General features: G+C 34.7%; 5 protein-coding genes across 11 annotated transcripts in view; 3 read left to right on the top strand and 2 right to left on the bottom strand.

The window, feature by feature from the left end:
• The window catches only part of LOC105429242 (prominin-like protein), a 42,384-nt gene extending 35,011 nt beyond the window's left edge, over positions 1-7,373 (top strand). For 3 of the 7 annotated variants that reach the window (XM_011642087.2, XM_011642086.2, XM_011642085.2), the window contains 5 exons: positions 54-104; positions 1,524-1,685; positions 1,963-2,052; positions 3,262-3,375; positions 3,516-7,373. In XM_011642087.2, the coding sequence (XP_011640389.1) occupies positions 54-104; positions 1,524-1,685; positions 1,963-2,052; positions 3,262-3,375; positions 3,516-3,528 (430 nt within the window). In that variant the 3' untranslated portion in view covers positions 3,529-7,373. Of the gene's footprint in view, positions 1-53; positions 105-1,523; positions 1,686-1,962; positions 2,053-2,480; positions 2,539-3,261; positions 3,376-3,515 lie in introns of all 7 variants that reach the window. The other 4 variants (XM_089079942.1, XM_011642089.2, XR_016139923.1 and 1 more) reach the window with 3 other exon arrangements.
• Positions 6,980-10,170, bottom strand: Ttc26 (tetratricopeptide repeat domain 26). The gene is made up of 7 exons (XM_089079943.1): positions 9,874-10,170; positions 9,233-9,759; positions 8,368-8,617; positions 8,097-8,306; positions 7,718-8,024; positions 7,409-7,649; positions 6,980-7,323 (listed from the first exon to the last, which is right to left on the bottom strand). Exons 1-7 carry the CDS (start codon positions 9,874-9,876, stop codon positions 7,212-7,214), a joined length of 1,650 nt encoding a protein of 549 aa, XP_088936069.1. The 5' UTR covers positions 9,877-10,170; the 3' UTR covers positions 6,980-7,211.
• Positions 10,171-10,768: 598 nt separating this feature from the next.
• Positions 10,769-17,771, top strand: egg (SET domain bifurcated histone lysine methyltransferase eggless). The gene is made up of 14 exons (XM_089079731.1): positions 10,769-10,905; positions 11,319-11,581; positions 11,674-11,803; positions 11,990-12,130; positions 12,246-12,604; positions 12,723-12,952; positions 13,521-13,923; positions 14,028-14,261; positions 14,472-14,816; positions 14,961-15,128; positions 15,211-15,519; positions 15,608-15,900; positions 16,081-16,411; positions 16,599-17,771. Exons 2-14 carry the CDS (start codon positions 11,348-11,350, stop codon positions 16,803-16,805), a joined length of 3,384 nt encoding a protein of 1,127 aa, XP_088935857.1. The 5' UTR covers positions 10,769-10,905; positions 11,319-11,347; the 3' UTR covers positions 16,806-17,771.
• LOC105429251 (myotrophin) lies at positions 17,197-19,515 on the bottom strand. Its single transcript, XM_011642105.3, has 3 exons — positions 19,267-19,515; positions 18,321-18,431; positions 17,197-18,128 (listed from the first exon to the last, which is right to left on the bottom strand). Exons 1-3 carry the CDS (start codon positions 19,333-19,335, stop codon positions 17,952-17,954), a joined length of 357 nt encoding a protein of 118 aa, XP_011640407.1. The 5' UTR covers positions 19,336-19,515; the 3' UTR covers positions 17,197-17,951.
• A 446-nt stretch (positions 19,516-19,961) lies between these two features.
• On the top strand, positions 19,962-21,955 carry ND-42 (NADH dehydrogenase (ubiquinone) subunit ND-42). Its single transcript, XM_011642106.2, has 4 exons — positions 19,962-20,173; positions 20,393-21,034; positions 21,135-21,521; positions 21,707-21,955. Exons 1-4 carry the CDS (start codon positions 20,105-20,107, stop codon positions 21,872-21,874), a joined length of 1,266 nt encoding a protein of 421 aa, XP_011640408.2. The 5' UTR covers positions 19,962-20,104; the 3' UTR covers positions 21,875-21,955.
• The last annotated feature ends 207 nt before the right edge of the window (positions 21,956-22,162 follow it).

The following is a 22,162-nucleotide window of genomic DNA, read 5'->3' as shown; positions in this document are numbered from 1 at the left end:
TCTAATGTGTGGAATGGTTGTTGGAATCTAACCGCTAACACGCTCCGTTACAGTGAATATTTGTATGACGCGTACGCAGACAGGGATAACATACCCCTTGCCCAGTAAGTATATACCACGACAAAGCCAAAGTGTGCTCGCATGTCCCACATATTCCGAGATGTAACGCATGTTATTAAATACAAAACTCGTTGTCAGAGCTCTATACAAGTTGCTTAGAATAAGCGACACGATGTTTTCCGTATCCAATTTTTCACTGTAGATCGCACAGTGGTCCGCTTTCTGATAATCAAGAGTTTCGTTATTTGAAACACGTTATTTTTCTTCTCTCTTCTCTCTTGTATTCTCCAGAGAACAAAGAAAATGGGTCACTGTGCACCCGAAGAGACAGTAACTTCGATGTAATTGTTTTTACACGCAAACACTTGAGTGACATACATAAATGGATACTTCATTGTTTAAATATATTTCTTGTTTTTTTTTTTCTTTAAATGTCATGTAATTAAATTTTTATTTATTGAATGGAATTCCAGTAAATATTAATTAATGATGTAACATTAGAATGACTAGTTTCAGGCGTGAATTAAGTTTTGTAGTATGTCATCTGTGTATGCTTATTTAAGGAAATAAAAACAATGAGGAATCTATTTAGCATTCTAGATATCATTATCAGTGAACGGTTTTTGTTAATATCTTAATTTTTATATGACTGCATGTGACATGCATCTCCCTTATGATTTTTAACTCTTTCTGCTATACGTTTATAGTATGATACGTTGCGTGTCGAATTTTGTTAAACATTCTGGGATTTATTTTTTGCTTGGTCTACCACTCCTTATTGCTAATACAATATTGATATTTTCTGCTTAGGAGCTTCGCTAGGAGAAACATATGTATGCGGATAGATTACGGCTTTTAGATTAAGTGTACGGCACCGGTCATAATCTCATCTCTGGGAAGTGTTCTTTAACTGGGACTGATATCGAGTTTGCACAGTGATTAGATGCTCAGTACGAGACTCAAATCCGCAATTGGCAAAGTAAATCGAAGCAAGTAAATTGAAACGAGTCAGTCATAAATTCATGATCTGATTCAATACGTTTTATTTCGCTTCAATTTAATTCCATCGCATCTGATTCACATTGTATGTCTATCGTACAAAATAACAATTAACGATGACACTGCAATCTGCTGAGCATCGAAGCGCGATTCATCATTCTGCGAGCTCGCGCGCAGTTCCGGTGTTAATTCGCACTATCCAGAGAAGCGTTTCCCAAAGGAAAAACTGTCTTTATTCAAAAACTGTCCGTGAAAAGTATGAAGGAAACGCGAACAAAAGCCGTATAACACTCCGGATCTCAAAAGATCTTTTTTTAGAACAAATTGGGAAATGCTGAACCGGAGATTCTTAACAGACATCGCGGCTTTTTATAGCGTACGACACCCCGGTTTCTAACTCGCATGATGAGCGCTCGCGGATCCATCCGAACGGACGATATTTTAAGGAAATGTCTTGATTGCAGCGTCCACGACAAGAAGCACGTCTCCCACGGTAGGCATCATCCCGCGGCGTACGTCGAGAGCTATGATGGTCCGGCGATGGGATACGGCGACCGGGAAAGGATCTCCGACGCCCATCAGAGCACGTCGCATCATGATTCAAGATATTCCGACCTAGCGCCCAAGTAAGTGGAGCTGTTTCGCCCTTCGAAGGCGTTATTACCGATCATTAATCCCAGGAAGTGAGCTATCTTCGCAATCACCGATATCGTATGCATCTCCATCAAGACGTAACGCTGAGAATGTTACGTTATCAACGCGTTGCACGCGTTTAACGTGGCATCGTAGCGACGTTACGTCCTTTCATCCCTTTCATCCTCTCTTTCTCTCTCTTTCTTCCTCTTCCTCTTTCTCTCTCATTGTCTCTCGCCGTTTCATCGGTCACGTCTTATTTCTTTACAGTTTCACCCTATCGTGGCGAAACCACGAACATATCGCCCCTTCAAAAACAGAACCTCACAGTAAAGTCTTTAGCGTATCACTAGAGTCGCAGTAAGTCCCTTAACGGCGCCGATAAGCATAATAAAAACAGCTTCCTGTGAAACGTAACCGCTTTCACCTTGTTTGAGTATACCGACACTTATCTGGCGGTCAGTATGATCTCGTGATTCTCTCGCCCGGCACGAGCAGGGTTCCCACTCATCGAGTGTTCTCATGTTATTTTCGTAGCTTAGATCTTGGACGGCCGACGTCGTTCCGCATCAGTCTCGGGGGAGAGAGCAGATCTCATCACGCACGATCTCTCATTTGCGGCTCTATTCCCCGGGAGATACGCGGAACGTTACGGCGTCGGCCGCCCCGGCTCTCCGTGATCTCATGCCTGAGGCGTTTTCTGCGGTTTGACTGTTGACTTGTAGCACCATGTTTGACGCATTTCATGCAACCCCGATGGTCACGATTTTTCTCCCGGTTCTTTCCAGGTGAGTGGGAACCCTGCGGGGGGCTCGGCCTCTCGCGTCTCTCGATACGCCTCTGCACGTAAGTCGCAAAGACTATTGTTACACAAATGTTTCTGCGTTTCTCTTTCTGCGTTCGTGCTCGTTCGATCTATTTCTTTTTCTTTCTTGTTTCTTACTTATTTTTCATTTTTTTTTCCCTTTTTTTTCTTTTCTTTTCTTTTCGACATGTCACGAACAGCTTTGCAAGAGAACCAGGCTTTCCCGCAAGAAACGACCTGAAACGCGTCCGGATGATGGTTCAGTCTCAGCTCCACTCTGTGGAGATGTTCTCTTGTCATTGACTGGAATTAAGTAGCTTCAATAAGAACGGTCATTAGATGAACTACCGTCTCGAGAAACGTCTCTTGTGCGATGTTAATTTCGCTTGAAGGTACTTTACAACTTCCCGCGTCTTACGAAGCATGTCTACCTTGATGGGAATATACTTTGCAATTGTAATCGAGATGTTTCAGTCGGATATTACTTTCATTTCGCTTGGGCGGCTGCTGTATCGTATATTAGTTCGCTAAGGCATTTTACTGTGGCAAGGACACGATAAATGAGCGTTTAGCTCTTTCACTATCAAACTCGCAGCATGAGACTTCCATATGATGTCTGCGGTAGCTGGCGAGCAGGTAGCAGAAAGGGTTGAACCGATCAGTAAAACGCTAGGAAGTGCAAAATGCTATAAACTTACGACCGAAGTAACTCGAGCGTTAAGCAATTAAGTTTCCCTCACTGATTACGTATGCTGTTATTGCAGAAATTGGGACTTCCCCAACGGTGGTCCGCCAAGGTATCAACCAGCTGCCGGGGCTCCGCCTCCTCTAAGTACCGAATATGAGCGACCACCGCCCTATTACTATCCTGGGCCAGGGTAAGTATCGATATATCTTTACGTCGGCAGTACTTTCTCAAAAGCCATCTATTTAATGTGTTAAGATAAACAGCCGAAATCATTTATTTTTAGTAATCATAAATTTCATAAGAAAGAAAGGATCTCTATGTCTGTTTCAGGGATAGAAATTAGGAAACAAGTGCCGTGGCATGCACAAAAGCAGCGCTAAACAGTGTGGCGACGCACAGCCTCACGCGCAGCTACAAACGAACGCTCAAGAAGAAAGAGAAATCCGGATGTAAGAGGGACTACGTGTAATACCACGCATCTATTCCCGAGCGTGCCACGGATTGTGCGAACACCAAGACCAAGTTTAATACAGACTGAAATAGGCCAATGATCCTTTCGCGACATTTCCTCCTTCTATGGGGTGCAACTAACGTGTAATCGACGTAAACGCGACGCGAATTCTCCGTTTCGTTTAGCATCGCTTAAGAATTAATACTCATGTGTCTCCGCACTGCGGAAGAAACATCGTACCGAATTGAATGCGGACTTTAGAGAATGTTCAAGTCTCGCTGCTTCTCCCTTTCAAAACAAATGACGCTCGGATGTACGTACAGTGTGGCTCACTCCGACATCCATTTTCATCTACTGAGTATGGATATTGAAATACTTGTATGTCTTACGTCTCCCGTTAGTCAGAGTAACGAATAGAATAAAAAAAGTCGCTCGAGCGGGAGTCGAAAAGAGGACGAGACGAAAAAAATCCCCTTTATTTAACAATACGTAAAGACTGCGCGGCGCGAAGAACTGCGTATATCTATCGATCAAATTATCTAGCACAAATTGTTAATGCTGCCAATTCAGCGTATCGTTTTTCGGCGTGAGGTATTTTTTTCATCTTCACGTCGGACTGCTGATCCACCACTTTGAGCCACTGAGCAACGCCATATGAAAATGCCAAACGAACACACATGTGATTTACATGCATTCAAAGGCACGCATCAAGTGTCGCGCGGTTTATCTTCGGATCTCGCTCGTCTCTAGTTGAGGAGAGAAGAATATTGACTATTCTTGTATTCCGCTAGATTTCCATCTTGTAGGTGGAGGGAGAGAAAGATAAAATTTCCGAGTGGCGCGGCCGCTCTATTATAAATACTCTGTGTACATGGATTTTTAAGTAGCCGTTTTCTTATTACTCTATCTTACTGTGTAACTTTCTATTATCGATATAAACTGAGAGATGATCCTTACGTCGCGCAGATCGCGCCTGTACGTTTGCTTAATTCAATCTACGCGCTGTACGGATCCTTCAATGTACGTATTATTGCAGCATCCGTCGTCCCTCCATTCGGATACAGTAATTTATCGGAAATGCAAATGCAAATTGTGTTTGCAAATTGTGCAAATGTTTCTCATTCTCTGCATGTTGTTAACTCGCATAAAACAAATCCAAGGATATACATGGCATATTATCATTACGGATATCATAAATCAATCAAGAATTATCTTAACCGTATATTTTTTTTCATCTAATCGATAATAATAATTCTTAATGGCACTGTACCATGTAGATCTCCATTAAATCCATTAAGTTCAAAAACTTTTAACCTTGAGGAAAGAGGAAATAATATATAAATCATTTGCTTCCTGCCACAGCGCACATCATCATTTTCAAGAAAAAAATCAATCTGCTTATTTAGAAGAGAACTTGTCATTTAATATAAATTCACATTCGATATTACTGCCAAAAACAAGAATACTGCATAAAATTATTGCTGTAACTGGAAGATAAGGGATGTTACGAAGGATGCGAAATGATGAGTAGGACCGACACCGAGATACTTTGGCAACTGCTCTTGCACGTGTACAGAGCAAAAATTAATACTGATATAACTTCGTTGAATTTACATTTAGATGTTGAATTTTGTGCTTATCTGTGAAATAAATCAAACGCGACGTTATTGCGCGACGTAAAGTCTTTTTTCGAGATGCATCGTAAATTGAACTCGCCGAGCTTACACGTCGAATTTAATTCTTGATACAACATTCTCGGTTAAATGAACTTGTGTTTGTAATATTCCTGGTAGAAAACATGTTTTTGTGATATAAATCATCTCTAGTGTTGTTTCAAAATTTCCACTGACTGAATTTCGTTTTAATATTCCTTGCGCAATAAAACACGCCGACTGTGTTGAGTAGCGCCGAGCATGATGGGGTGTTGGCAATCAGAATTGCCAAAAAAAAGTCAGTCACTCTTTTCCTTCGTGTATCGTATTGAAATATGAATGGGTGCATGGAAATCTCTAGAATATTTAGCGAGAGTGTGCGTGTGGTGAGGAGCATATGAGATGACGATAGAAGTGTACGAGTGAGCGCAAGCGTGCCTGAGAAAAAGAGAGAGAGAGAGAGAGAGAGAGAGAGAGAATCGTCGCGATTTATAGCGAAGTAAAATTTTGCAAGAATCCCCGTTGTATCATTACTAGTATCTATACCAGTAGCGTAGTCTTACAAATCTACGTCTTAGTCTATCAACACGATGTACGTATGCGTCACGCGACTCGGAGGAACAATGTTGTTTAAATTAATGGAATGTAATAATCGAATATAATGTAATGGATTTCGTGAAGATCTTACACACCTCGATATTCTCGAGCATAAAAAGACGAGGCGCGTCTCGGAGAACGAGTGCCATCAATTAGATGCACGAGATGTTCAAGAGAGAAGAATCTAGTGTTAATACGCCCGAGATTCCGCCGAAACGAAAAAAGGAAAAAAAAAAAAGATACGAAAACATTGAAATTCCTTGATGCTATTTTTATAATGTAACGACGATATAGCGATGACTCGTATCGGGCACTCTTTCTCCACATTCGCGAACGCGTCGAGTAAACGCGATGTAGAGCACAAAAAGAATAATTTTCTTTTTCTTCATTATTCTGGAGGAGATAAGTTTGAAGTCAGACAGAATCGGACTGGAAAGACGTAGAGAAGATTCTTAGGTGTACAAAATACTCTTATCACATTCTATAGTTTTATCAACATAAATCACTTGACTTTGAAATTTATACGATCACATTATTTAAGATCCTTCAACAATTGTTTCAAGTATTTCTTTTCAATTGAAACGATATCCATCAAATGATAGATTTATCTTTCTCGTCCGATTTCAAGAGATTGATAAAAGAATTTATATTTCATTGCCTAGCATGACATTGTTATATTGAATGTTTAGATGTTTAGAGTATTTTCTCCCGTCTGCTCAATTTCCCAGGATGCTAATGTCCCCAGACATCTAGTGTCCCTTTCTTCCTTCTTTTGCCTCTCCTTTCTTTTTTATGCTACATCTAGCAGCCATTCCATCAGGAATATTTGTGATAAACTGTGACCTATGCAAATGCAGGTTATCGAAGCGCATTAAGTTACTCGCAGTTTTTCAGAAATATAATTCGCGTTTTAAGAGTCATCCGAAGATGGAAGCGTATGAAAAATATTGCCATTGACTATGGTGTTTTTTATAATTCACCGATTGTGTTTGTTAAAATTAATTATTATTATTATTATTGATATTAAAAATATAAGTGTACTACAGTTTAAATATATCTATTTTATATTAAATGATAATGAATTTTTAATTCAATTATTTTTAATTCATTTATATTGAGGATTTTTAGCTTTATTAAATAAGACGTACAAGATTTCGTATATATTGTTATCCTATCTATAAATAGAATATTACTCTTTGTTATAACGTATGTATCATACTTTCTATATGTATATCACATTTTACCATGCGTTACGTGATACTATCTTACAAAAAGGAATAAGGCATTTTGGACGGAATTGATATAACGTCACAAAATTCGACGATATTAGCAATTCACCCTATTATCCTTTCCCCATTTGCGCATAACACGTATTATTTGTTCTACTTGAGAATTGGATGTATTTTTGAGAAGCTGTATTATTTCCGACAGCAGTTCTCTATGTGATGAAAAAGATAATTTATAAATAAATTTTTGATTATACAATGATTTCTTTGAACAGTTGTTATACACAATGTACATACTTTGGTAGCTTTTCCGCGATGATATACTGAAAAGTACCACAGCATGCACCGCGCTTTCCTTCCCAATGTTCAGGGCTCGGATCTATGCGTTCCAGCATATCGAAGGCTTTAGCAGCGTACCAGAATTCACCGACCTTGTAACATGCATTGGCGATCAACTGAAGCAAATTAAAAGATTCTGCCGATGTGTCCATTTTCAAGTACAATTCCCAGGCCAGTTCAGCCTTTTTATTCATTATATCTGAAAACAAGAAAAGTGAGTATTAAATAACTACATAATCTGATAAAAAATTACGAAACACTATTTACAGCAATATGATAGAAGACTGATGTAAATATAATCATTTTTATATTTTTCATTGCGTATTGTCAGAAAAGCTTCTTCTGCTTCTTTGAAGTAGCCCGCACCGGCTTGCGCTTGGGCATAGTTGAAATTGAAATTATCCTGATTGGAGAAATATGTTTTTATCGAATTCAAATATAATCTGACTCGCTCGAATTGCCGATAAAGGAAGAAGAAGGAAGCCATGCATTGTCTACCAGGTATGGTATCGCATTCGGATGCTGAAGAGCCCACCAGTTGAAAGTATTGCTCTGCAGTTTTTATACTGTCGCGCTAAAATTTTTCCAATAAGCTTCTATAACGCAATTACGCAAAGGAAAAATTAACAATGACTTAATAACGTACAGAATTGGTTTCCTGACCCATAACGGCATTAACTATGCCCTTTAAGATGTATTCCTGCGGGACTGCTGGTTCAAGATCTTTAATCAGCTCATAAGCTGCCTTAACATCGTCTTGTTTCAAATAATATATCACTAAATTAAGTCTGGCTTCTGGGATGACGTCCACCAAGTTGGGTAAGATTTGTAAAGCGTTTTCGCCACCTCTAAAGACCTGTACGAGGAATAAGTAAGAGTATGAAAAGTAAAATATACTGGAGAAAAGTTACACGTACAACTGTGTTATGACGTATAAGATCGTGGCCAGAACTGAAGGAACTTGATATCTTTTCAATGAGCTGCTTCATTTCGACCTGCGCGGCATTCCCGTCGTATAGACGGAAATGATTACACGCTTTCAGATTAATCGCGATCGCGCTATCCGGATACTTCTGCAGGTAAACTTGAAGCACTTCTTGAGCTACGTCATAATAATCTAGCTTATAATAGCATAAAGCTACATATATATTTAAAGCTAGATAATCTCTGAAAAGATTTATAAAATTTAAACATTTAATTTAAACGAAAACTATTCATGTTATTAAACGAATGATAAGCTGACAGAAATGGATCTGTTCGAAAGGGAAAGGAGCAAAAGGACAGGTACCTGGAATTTTCCTGTAGTTGGGTCAGAAAATACAACTCGGAATCTGCTCTGGAGTCGCATTTTTTAGTTTTCTTTGAGCTTGCATAAATATATGAAAGTGCAAAATAAAGACAAGATGGCAAAAAAAATGTATTCAAGGCTTTTTTTATCACTGCACTGTAAATGCAGATGCTGAACTAATATAGGTAGAACGTGTTATTCCAAGAATTATATGATTATGTCAATTAGGATTTATTAGTGATTATTAAAAAATTATCTCTTAGTTTCAATTTAATAACTGAAGTGTCAAGTTTGCTAATTTTTATTGACAAATAAATTTTAAAAACAGAACTTTATTTATATGGCTAATACAATTATTTTATTTTAAATGCAATAAATATATATCAGTTCAGCAGTAATAACTGAGATCTATTCTTTCTAAAGGATAAATTTCAGCTAATAGATTTCAGATATCCTAAATCTTTTGTCCAATGATATCAAGGAAATATTCCAACCTGTTATCTAATAAAATTCTTTTATAGACATCAATAGCTTCTTGATAATGAGCCTGCAAGTAATGAATAGCTGCTAGACTGAGCTGATCCTCAATAACATCCTGCAGCATCTGATGATATTCCATTAATTTTGATTCATTGCCCATTTTGTGAGCCAGATGAAATAATAATCTGGTTCGCAGCTTGCTGTCTTTTGCTTCTTCTAAGATCTTCTGTGACTCAGGATACATGCCCAGGTAAAAGTAGCAGCATGCCAAATTTGTCGGAACATCAGGCGGTACGTAATCCTTTTTCCTCAAGTTTTCATAGATTGTCGCCGCGCGCTTGTAGTCACCTAAATGAAATGCACAATATCCCATCCATAGGTCTGTCTCCAGGCTGCCACCAGTGGTGTTGTTGAATTCCAACAGTGTCAGGGCACCGGTATAGTCTCGTTTTTCCAGGAATTCTTCTAATTTCGGAATCTCCTTGCGTGACGCCGATTTTCGAACGCCCTCCGAGGATGCCGGCTTGGCCCTCGACAAGATCTATCACAAAATGACAAAGCATGATGCCGACGTTTCTTGCAGGATGTCAATAATTCTTGATAAATATTCACAATAGAGTCGATGAAATTATGCAGAAATGAAAATACTGTTTACCATTTTCCTGTCGCTGGGTGGACGCGAGCGACTGTATCGATTATTTCACCAGGCGCGTTGGCAAGCGGCTCTAAGTCATAACAAACGGCAGATGCCTTGATCATGCCTGATCGTGCGTTAAAAGTCGCGCAGCGACCACCGTGAGCAGGATGTTCGTAGTCAAGATTAAGCAGTGTAAATGACATGATCAAAAAATTCTGTTACTCGAGGATATCGAGCGAAATAATTTGTAGAATCGACTTGCATCTGTCACAGACGTTTGTTTTCCCAGATACCCGTAATGCATTGCGAGCGGCGCAGTAACTTTAAATGTTTGAAAATTTCTCAAAATTTGCAGACCTTTTATTTCTTTTTAAATTTAAAATTTTTTAATTTTTTTTTGTTTTAAATAAGTGAGTATATGTCAAAAAGAGTATATGTTACATCAAATACAACATTTTCTATCTTTTTCAATTGATGGAAAGAGAGAAAGATGATATTTTAAACAGCTCAAACTGGTTGTATGAAAAATTGTATTACATTGTATATTAGACGCAAATAATCTAATTTTATTCTTTAGTCATTCCTTTTTTTTTAAATTTATCTAAAAAATGTTTCCGAAAAGAACAAATAGCTATTAAAAAGGAAACAGAAACAGTGTCTGCAAGAGAATAAGTAAATGCACAAAATGAATTTCAGTTAAAAATCGGTAGTTTTACATTAATGTACATTATTTTATTAATTTTATTAAGTTATTTAAAAAGTTATATATATATATATATATATATATATATATAAGTAATACTATACATAGTATATATATATATATATATATATATATATATATATATATATATATAATATATGTAGATCTAAATTTTAAGTAAAAAATTTTAAATAAAAACTTCGTTGCATATCAGAAAACAAGACGGTGATTGGCTACCGCATTACCGCATTGTCGCTTTGCCGCGTCCTATGTGCAATCAATCAAACATGAATACACCTAACCTGATCTCATTTCGCGTTTACGCTATTTGATGTATGGGATTTGGGGTATGTTTTAATAGTTATTTATCTTTGACTGTTGCGTTTTATATTTGCATAGCATATTTATTGTTTTTTATCTTTGTTATTTATCTTCTTCGTTTATAAAAAGTACTATTTAGTGTACAAATATACAAATATAATTATAAAAACAAAGTTGAAATTGTGAAGGTTATATAGTTTGTAAAAAGAGTGCGTTATGCTTTATATATATACATATATTTATATCATTGTATATATATATATTATGTGTGTGTGTGTGTGTGTGTGTGTGTGTGTGTGTATTATATTTTCTTTATAATTTATAACAAATTGTGATTATAACATATATTGTAAATAAAATAGTCTTAATTGATACTTAAAGAAAATACATACAAAAAAATATTTACATACAAAGAATTATTAAGAAAATTTACTTTTAGAAATTACTGATTGAGCGATTACTAAGAAAATGGCACAGAGCATGGAGATCATCGAATTGATGTCAGATGAAGAAGAGACTGTAAAGAAAACGAAATCTAAAGTGTGCAATAGTAATTGTGTTAATTTTAAATGTAGTTCTGGAGTTGATATGAGATTGGCACCTTCTTTTGCATGCGCATTCTATGGCGTTTCGCTTGAGAAGAAGAAAAAAAAGCGTATAATATGTAAAGAATGTTTTGATGCTGCATTAAAACATCAGAGGGTAACATTTGCTTTAATGTGTGCTAGAATATATGAAATATAATGTGATAGATTAATGTATATTAGATAATAATATTATTGCTACATTTACAGCAATTGGTAACAGCCTTTACACAGAATAAATCACTATTAGATTGTCATTTTCCGGATCATACAATGGAAGTAGAAATTTCTGACAGTGATGAATCTGATGATGAGAAAAAAAAGGAGCCAGATAGTAATGGTATATCAAGTTATTGATATTAAACCTATTTTTTTATTGCTATAAAATTTTCTTTTGTTTTTATTAAACTTTAAATATGTATCTATTTTATTTTAAATGCAAATATGAACAATTCGGTTATAAAAAAAAACAAAGTATTCAGTATTATTGACATCCAATAAGAATCTAATGTTTCCATTTTTGCAGAATATATTCCAGAAGATGTAATTTTAGACATTAAAGATAAATTGGATGACACATTGTCATATCTCTTCAAAAAGTATAATGTACACCAGCATACGAAAGTTGCATGTGAAACCTTGAGCAAGAGATGGCGAAATATATGTGGTAAGATTGAGTTTTTACTCTTGCGAAGTAAAAGGAGGTGTATGCAAAAGTACGAACTTCGTCTCTTCTTTTACATAGATTAAGGCATGCTTTATATCATATTCTGCATTGACAGCGGCAAATGATTCTCTCAATACCGAGATACGGGAAGTGATGTGCAACATGGATAAATTGCGCAACAATCTATACGACGATTTTAGACCGCCAATTGAAATGCTCGAAGAGTTGCAAATAAATGACGGAGTCATAGGAAACGCTCTTGTGGCAACTAAGAAGGTAACTCAGATGCGTGTTCCGCTTTCCTCAGTACAACAAGAAAATCAGCTGGAGGTTTTAGCGATTGAACCGTCGGGTACTAAAAGTACACGAATTCCTAATTTACCGCCAACTGGTCCACTTGTGAAACGATCTCCACATGCGGATGATATTGTTTATGTCATGAAAACACCTTTTATGCCATGGATTAAAGCTAAGGTTTGTACAATCTTTCTTCTATCTATTATACATATTATAATAGTTATTTATATTTTTTTCGGCTCATAATTTCGATAAGGAAATGAGATTAAAGATTGATACAAAAATCTTTTTGTAGGTCCAAAGTATAGTCTCGTCAAATCCATGGGCTGTACGTGTAAAATTAATTCAAAAGAAGTATAACGCAGCGATTAAAACTCTTTCTGGTAAACTGATAGCGTTAGCCGAACAGAGTAAAGTTCTAATCCCAGTAGGAACGCGAGTTGTAGCAATATTTCATGATGTCACTTCTAGTAATTATTACAGTGGAATAATCGCTGAGACACCAAAATCAATAAATAAATATAGGTGAGCCCATTATTTATAGAGTTTTAATTTATTCATAAAAAATAATGATAATACTGAAATTATTTTTATAACTTTATAAATGTTAAATTTAGTGAAAACTATTTCAAACAAATATACAGTTTGAATAGAACTATATATTACATAATATCACAATCTATTTTTTTATTATTTAGTTTTCAAGATTTAAAAATTATTTTCAATCTTTTTAACAGAAGTCAAATTTCTTAAAAAAAGTTGTAAGGAATTTATTATATTTATATTATTTATTATATTATATTTATATTCCTTATAATTTTTATTATAAAATTTATTATAATTTTTATAAAAGAATTTAATTATATGCTTCACACTATATATATATATATATATATATATATATATATATATATATATATAGTATGAAGCATGTAATTAAATTCTTTTATAAAAATTATAATAAATTCTATAATAAAAATTATAAGGAATATAAATATATATATATATATATATATACTTTTCTATAAACATTTTGTAAGTTTATACTATTGTAATATTTAGTTAATACATTAATATTTTTATTATTATGTAGGTATCTAGTATTTTTTGATGATGGTTATGCTCAATATGTTACCCATAATGACATCTTCTTGGTTTTGGAGACGTCGTCACGTATATGGGAAGACATTCCCATTGAATCACGAGAGTTTGTAAAGAAGTACTTGGAGTCGTATCCCGAAAGGCCGATGGTAAAGTTACAACCGGGCCAAATGGTTAAAACTGAATGGAAGGGTAAATGGTGGCTCGCGAGAGTCGTGCTAGTTGACGCGAGTTTAGTGCAAATGCATTTTGATGCCGATGGGAGAACCGAGTGGATTTATCGTGGATCGACTAGATTAGGTCCTTTATACATCGAAGTAATGAAAGCCAATGCAAGACAACTTCAACAGTCCGGCAATGTGCATACTCGACATCGTATTCCTGCCACATCTAATGTAAGTGAACAAAAACTCAATTTGAAGATAAAGAACTTTGATAGCTTTGCTTGGAAATTGTTTTGCATATTGAATTCTCTGTTTATAAGTCATAATTTTTGCAGAAAAGTAATTTACCTTACGTCGAATATACATCCAACGTGGAAGAAGAAGTAATGCAAAATACGGTGCAAGTATCAGAGAAAGCAACAGTTGCTACAAGTGCGTCTAGTACACCATCCACTACAGCACAACAACCGCGTGCAGTAGCTAGAAAGAGTACGGCTAAAAGGCAGAATAATGTAGATTCTACAACATACAATTCCACAGTGGAAACAAAACCGTCACATAGTATTGTTGTAAGTAAATAACAAATCGCACATGGTATTACATTTAACATTCTTAATATATTATGTTTAATTACATTTACATTACTTTTACATTACATTTACATTTTACATTTACATTACTTTACATTAATCTACATCTAATTTAATTTAAATAATTTACTTTTTGATATTTTCTTTTTTAAATTATCCTATATATTTGTACATTGTTGATTTTTGTAGTTTTATCATACGCAACGAGAATACGAGCCGAAGAAGTATGTTGTTCATAAATGTGGGCCAAAATGTATTAAGGGCATCAAGGTTTCGCAAGACGATCTCAAAGGGCTCTCTCCACTTTCTGTTCCTCTGTTATGCGGCTGGCATCGTCAGCTTTGCAAATTTTCCAAAGGCAAGAAAGTTATCTTGTATCAAACACCATGTGGTGTCAGGTTGCGAAGTATGGAAGAGCTACATCGTTATCTGCGCGTTACTAATAGCACATTGTCCGTTGATTTATTTGATTTTGATTATTGGGTGCGCGCCGTTGCCGATTTCGTCGTGGAGAAGTGCTTTATTAACATCAAGGTAAATCATCAAAATCAAAATCTAAAAACGATACGCAATAAAAAAATAACTTTCCATAGACCTCAGAATATTCAATAAATATGATACTTTAAAATTATGTAAATATTAAATATGAAAATTAGACTGATTTTTCGTATTTAAAAGGATCTTAGTTATGGTGTGGAAAATGTACCAATACCATGCGTGAACGATTTGGATCATACTCAACCGGATACCATAAGATATACCACACGTCGAGAGCCAACGGAAGGTGTCAATCTAAATCTAGATCCTGCATTCTTGTGCAGTTGCGATTGTGAGGATGATTGTCAGGTATGAAATATCTGAGGTAGAACTATCATGTGATAACGTAAGTGATAACATTTATGCTTTATTTTATTTAATTCTGATATAGGATAAAACGAAATGTCAATGCTGGCAGTTGACAATACAAGGGGCAACTCTGGGAGGGAAAATGCCGAACACTGCCGTCGGTTATATTTACAAACGCTTGCCCGAACCGGTAACCACAGGAATCTACGAGTGCAACTCAGGTTGCAAGTGTTCTGTGAAGACATGTCTCAATAGAGTCGTGCAGCATCCTCTCAGATTGAAATTGCAAGTATTTAAAACGGGACCACGTGGTTGGGGCATAAGGTGCCTCAATGATATTCCCCATGGCGCTTTTATTTGTATTTATGCAGGGAGATTGCTCACTGAACAAGTACGAATACTTGAAACATGTATCTCAGATACATATTTTCTCATCTATCCATGTATTATTTTATATTTTTATCTTTTTCATCATATAGGGCGCGAATGAAGGAGGTAAAAATTATGGCGATGAATATTTAGCAGAATTAGATTACGTGGAGGTAGTAGAAGGTTTCAAGGAAGGTTACGAAAGTGATGTTCTCGAATCGGAAATGCCAATGTCACCAGCAGAAGTTACTGCTAAGAAGAAAGTTGCCAGTGTGAGTGATGAGGACGAAGAAAATACGAAGGAAACTGTCAATGACTCGGATGAAGATTTCAATATTGACAGCTATGTAGCTTGTAATAAAGATCTGGAGTTGGAAACAACCGCGGAATCATCATCTATCAGGTATCTATTGCATTCTGTTTATTATGTAAATTAATTACAATATTAAAATTAATTGCTTTTCTTAGATTATTATTATTGCATGAAATATTAAAAAATATACTTTTTTATGACTTATAAGATTCAGCTAGACTGTAGTGTTTGTATAAATCGAAAAAATTGTAAAGAGAGTTTTATTACTAGGAAACGTTTAAGGAAACGAAAAAGAGAAGAAATGGACAATCAACCCGATGTATCTGAAGACAACAGCGAGGACGAAAGTGTTATGAGAGGTTCGGAGAATACAAAATCATCTAGCGAAAATCGTATAACGGATCAAGACACGATCAATATCAGTGATGATGAAGATAGTAGAAACGACGTGAGAAGAGAGCCAAGTAGATTCGAGCCTAGTGTAGAACCTAAACAAATAGAGAGATCTACGTTCAAATCCGTGAGAGATTATTTTGGCGAAGATGAAGCTGTTTACATCATGGATGCCAAAACGACTGGAAACATTGGCCGATATTTAAACGTAAGTGAAAAATGATTAAGGCATTTTTTATTTTTCATTTTTCGTTTGTTATCTGGAAAAATAAAATATTTTTGGATTTCAGAATTTTTCAAAATTTCGTGAAAATATTTATTTATGTTTTATTTCAACTTTGCATCTTTAGGCTCGTGAATTATGTATTTTTTATATAAATTGTTGTCTTTTTCAGCACTCCTGTGATCCAAATGTGTTTGTGCAAAATGTGTTCGTCGATACGCATGACGTGCGTTTTCCATGGGTAGCGTTTTTCGCATTACAATACATAAAAGCTGGACAAGAACTTACGTGGAATTATAGTTACGATGTAGGAAGTATACCGGGTAAAGTGATCATTTGCAAGTGTGGTGCAGCTAATTGTAGAGGCCGTCTTTTATAAATTGACGTGCATCTTACAACAATAAATTTAATTTTTTATATACATGGAACTTATTTTCTCTAGCAAAGTTACAATTAATAATACACGATAGGAAGCATCATATTGCAATCATTATTTAGTTTTATTATAAAAAAGAGTTTGCAATAAGTAAAAGAGTATTATATAAAATCGTGAAATATGCATTGATTATGAAATATTTCAATTGTGAAAATCTTCAATGCAAAATTTTATTTTTATGAATTATGTAAATACGATATATTAGTTAATTAATCATTCTTTTCTATTTAAATATTTAAATTTTATAATATGGAAAAATATTTCTTTCTCTTCTTCTTCTGGAAACACCAAATCTAGAATGACTCGTGTTTGGATATAGAAAATAAGAGTAGTGTTCATAACAATGATGTATTTGCTTATTATTTTGATTATTGTACAATCTTAGCATCCATTAGACACATTACACATTGTTAGCATTGCAAACGTACTACTTCATTTTTGTCGCAATTTATACATACATCGTTCAAAATTCAACTCAGCACACAGGTATCTTTAAAGAAGAGTTTTAGCACTTTGCTTAAGAATAGGGAACCCCCCGCCGTCATCGCCGCCGTCAAGGAAATATCAAATTTAAGGGGAATATGGTCGAAGCGATCGTGACATAAAAATGTATATAAAAAGGTTTTCAGGATTTATAAATTAATAACAAACAATTACGTGTACCGTCTTATAGATCAAAATATATATCAAAATTACATTATATGCGTATATATATTTATATACGATATTGTAAATTTAAACTAAACTAATTCTTTTGTAACTTATTTCAGTTACAAAAGGATAATATCTTTATGATAAATCTGTAACTTATATGTATATTTAGAACCATGACAAATTACCGCAAGAATATGAGCTCTTCATTATACAATCTCTCGACATGCAATATGTTATCATAATAATAATTATTATTATAAAACAGCATCCATATACCTATGTTCATTTAATTTAGAGTGCTTAAATACGATATACTCTAGTCATCATAGGCGAAAAATGAAAACGAAGCTGGTGAAATAGTCTCTCTCTATAAGGAGGAACATTAACATACTAAAGTAACAAAAATTACGATTCCACATTTTGTTTGGCTTTATGCTAGTGAAGTTTCAGGAGCTGTTTAATCTCATCTTTTTCGGCCGCGTCCAAGTAACTCGTGCCGTCTGGCGTTAAACCATCTGGTTTAGCACCTTGCTCCAGCAACAGTTTCACACAGTTTGTGTGCCCCTCCCAGATTGCTGCCAATAACGTTGTGATTCCATGCTTATCTGTAGCCTGTAAAAAAATATTTATCTATTCCACTTAACAATATATATCTTTTATCATAGAAGTGAACAAAACAATGATCATTACTAGAGATACTAAATTGTTTTTATATAAAATTGTTTTTATATAAAATAATTATATAACATGCTATTATTTAACTAGTACACTGGTTGTCCTTTAAATATTTCAATTTTTACTTACATTGGCATTTGCTCCTTTCTCCAATAAGTATCTGACGACTTCGCTCTGACCATAATCTGCTGCATAATGTAGTGGCGTTCTTCCATCAATCATTTGATTCACATCAATATTCTAAAAATGATACCAATTATAATTAAATAACAAAAAAGGACAATACTTTTAATCTAAATTAATAATTAAATAATAACCATAGTGAATTACTATATGGTAAAAAATATTATTTCAATGTTCAATTATTTGAATATTTATTAAGAATTAATAATTCTAATTCATTTATTAAATTTCTAATTTATAAAAAGCAGCTTATAAATAAGCTCAAGAGAAAAAAATCAAGATTAATAATATAATTACTATACGTAATATTATATAATAAATTTTATAAGAAATATTAAAAAAATATGAATAGATATGATGACTAAAAATTATAACAAAATTATATCAAACAGAAAAAATATTTTATAAAGTTTGCAATATAGTATTCTTCATATAACATTGATATTACATTGATACGAATATTAATTTCCTATAATTCTTCGTCTATTAATAAAAATTGTTCATAATTGTGTTCCTACAATCGAGTCTTCTTCATACTACGATAAACAGTAAGAATCTCAAGATGCTTCGTAAATTTATTGCAATTTTCAGATTCCTTGTTTGAGATGCTTGAGATTAGATTCGTAAGAGGTAAAATGTGAAGGAGCAAGTGGCAAATGATAGAAGGGACATGCCGATGTAACACGGTCATTTATATAGTCGCGTGTACACTTCCGGCATCCAAGCGCAGATCTGTCTCTCGTAATTGCTCGACAGGCTCCTGATATATAGCATGTATTTTACGTACTACGTACGATCCAGGAAGAATGCGCGTGCATACGAACAGCACGATCGAGGTGCGTGACGGCTTTTTTTTTCGAAAGAAACTCGATAATCAACATGACATATTTGCCTTGTTCTCGACGATATCTCGCACTTGCTCGAGATCGCCGTTTTTTATTCCCCAAACTAGCTCGCTCATCCTCGTCGTCGTTGTCGCCTTTGCGGAGATCCACACGACGGACGGCTGTATCCAGACTACGTACGTCCACTTTTTCCACCGTTCTTATCCGTTCCGCGCCGCAGTCATCAGTCCGTGAAATCCGACGAAGCTCCAAACTCCGGCCGCCACCGACGGTAATGTAATTTCGTTGGTGTGCGTGCTGACAATTCGTGCGCGTTGTCAACCTATTAAAACCGAAGGTACTACGTAATGTTACGTCAGGGCTACCATTTGTTCATGTATTCCAAATGGCCACCTCTTGCTCCTTTGATATGAAGTTCCAACAAGATAAAAGTAAATTCAATGTGGCATCGGAGCGGGTTATTCAAATTTATATCAATTTTTGCAGTAGAAACTACGATTTATATTTATTTCTATCAATGTAGGTTAATTACAGTTTAACTTGCTTTTTATCTTTTTTTAGTTCTACTATTAGAAAAAGATAAAGAAGAAATTAAACTGAATAAACATTGATTGAATGATTTGTGACATTTATTGATAAAATTCAAAATTTATAATTTTTTAAATAATTATATTTAATATTATAATATTTTTCCATTATTTGTAGAACTTTAAATTAAATCTCTTTTTTTCGATGAGTTTTGGAACGCCAAATCGACAATGGTGATCAGTCAGTAGGTCGGTGAGACCTGGGACATATCGAGCTATGTTTTTCTCACAATTCTAATGAATTTCTTACGAGTAATATCTCATTCTTTGTCTATTTAAAACTATATTTAATTACGAAATGGCATCTCTCGCTCGCGTTAGTATCGTGAGACTTGGATACAATAACCTTACTAGACAATTATGTAAGGTTAGTATTAATTTACGGTCTTCACAGATTTTATTTTTGATACACGGAAATATTCTATAAAACAAACACGCTGATAAATGAATTAATTGCCAATATGAATGCGATTTATCGTAGAAATATCATATCTCCCCATGACACTATAAAGTATTGTAAATAATGCTAATTTAAAATTCTGTCAAAATACGAAATCTCAATGTACTTATAATTCGTATTATATAGGTGACAGCTACTAGTAATGTAATGCAATCTGCCTTCATTTCGCATAAAGCGAAACGAGTAGATCGATATCGGATTCCACCATTTGATTACTTATATAAAAAATATGGTGCCTGGGCTCAGATGTTTGATCCAATGTTTGATCGATGCGATGAAAATGCCAAGATAATCGTCGTCGAAGGCCCGATCGCCGCAGGAAAATCTAAGGTGGCCGCGAAATTGGCGGAAGAATTCGAGATGATTTATCTACCACCACCAACCTTTGACGAGTATTACATAACTGAATTCGGATACGATCTACGTACACTGGACGACAGACTGTCTCCGGGTGCACAATCATGCGACGTAAAAAAATTCCTAACGAATCCGCATCATGTCAATGTACCTATGTTTCAATTCCATTACTTCCAATTGAAGTTTGATCAATATATTACAACTCTGCTGCACTTGTTGTCCACTGGTCAAGGAGTAGTACTCAATCGTTGTTTCTATTCAGATTATGTATTTGCGAAGGCAATGACAAATGCCGGTTATATGCGTCCAGAGGCGTTGAAATTTTATGCTGACATCGTGCATGTTGCAAAATATCAGATGCTGAGACCTCATGTGATCGTTTACTTGGATGCACCTGTGGATACGGTCAAGGTGATTTCATTTTTGTAAATGTGAACAGTACAAGCTCACTTTTTATATACTTTATACTTAAAGAATATTTTATATATTTTGTCATATCACATATTTGCAGGAGAAAATAAAAAAACGGGGTACACCATACGAAGTGAATTCAAAAGTTCTCACTACAGAATATCTTCAAGATATTGAAAATTTTTACAAGTTCGATTATCTGAAAGATATTGTAAAGCATTCTCACGTATTAGTTTACGACTGGACGAATGAAGGAGATATTTCTACCATAGTCGAAGATATTGAAATGTTAAAATTTGATTACGATGACAAGGCAGATAAAATGGCAGATTGGAGATTCAATAATGTTGACGAAATTCGTTCTAAGAGGCTACTTTATGAAAATAGATATTATCTACATGTAGATTATTATAGAAATGAGCCTACAGTGCCAGAATTGCACCATTCACCTGAAGAATTGATGGAAATAGAGAAGGCGATGAATACTGTATGTACATATACCATACAATTGAAAATTTGTAAAGAAGTTTTATGAATTATTATTACTTATTGTTTAATCATGTGTTCAATAAGATAAGAAATCAAATTAAAAAATCAAATTACAGAAAGTTATCACAAGATTAAGACCTTCAATTTAGGATTGCGATTATATAACTATTAATCTCATTACAGGTACCCGGAAATGACTATATGAAAGGATTTAATCCTAAGATGGGGGATAAAAATATTTGGTGGAAATCAGAATCATCTTTCCGTTTAAACACCCTAAGACCTAATGCCCGCGACGTAGAGGTGATAATTGAAGAAATGAAGAAACTCAAGGCTGCAGCATCAAAATGAAAGCGAGGGCGACGTTTAGGAAAGAAATAGAGCTTGTAAATGATACTTGAAGTAAAAATAAATTTTACTTTCAATCGGAAAGTGCTCTGTTTTTACTAAATTAATTTTTGCGGTTTTAATACCATTTGTCATGAATAATGAAATATTTTAACATAAATTTTTATATCTGAATATATAAAATATTTCTTCATAATTTTGTGTATTTAAAAAAAATCCAAATTCTAAATTTAAAAAAAAAAAACAATTGCTTACAATCCCATAAACTCATGTATTGTGTTTAAATAAATT

Source organism: Pogonomyrmex barbatus, unplaced genomic scaffold (genome assembly GCF_055798465.1).
Source record: "Pogonomyrmex barbatus isolate J1 unplaced genomic scaffold, ASM5579846v1 scaffold3, whole genome shotgun sequence".
Lineage (NCBI taxonomy): Eukaryota > Metazoa > Arthropoda > Insecta > Hymenoptera > Formicidae > Pogonomyrmex > Pogonomyrmex barbatus.
The sequence above is the reverse complement of the archived record's forward strand: the minus strand, read 5'-3'. Positions and strand labels throughout refer to the sequence as shown.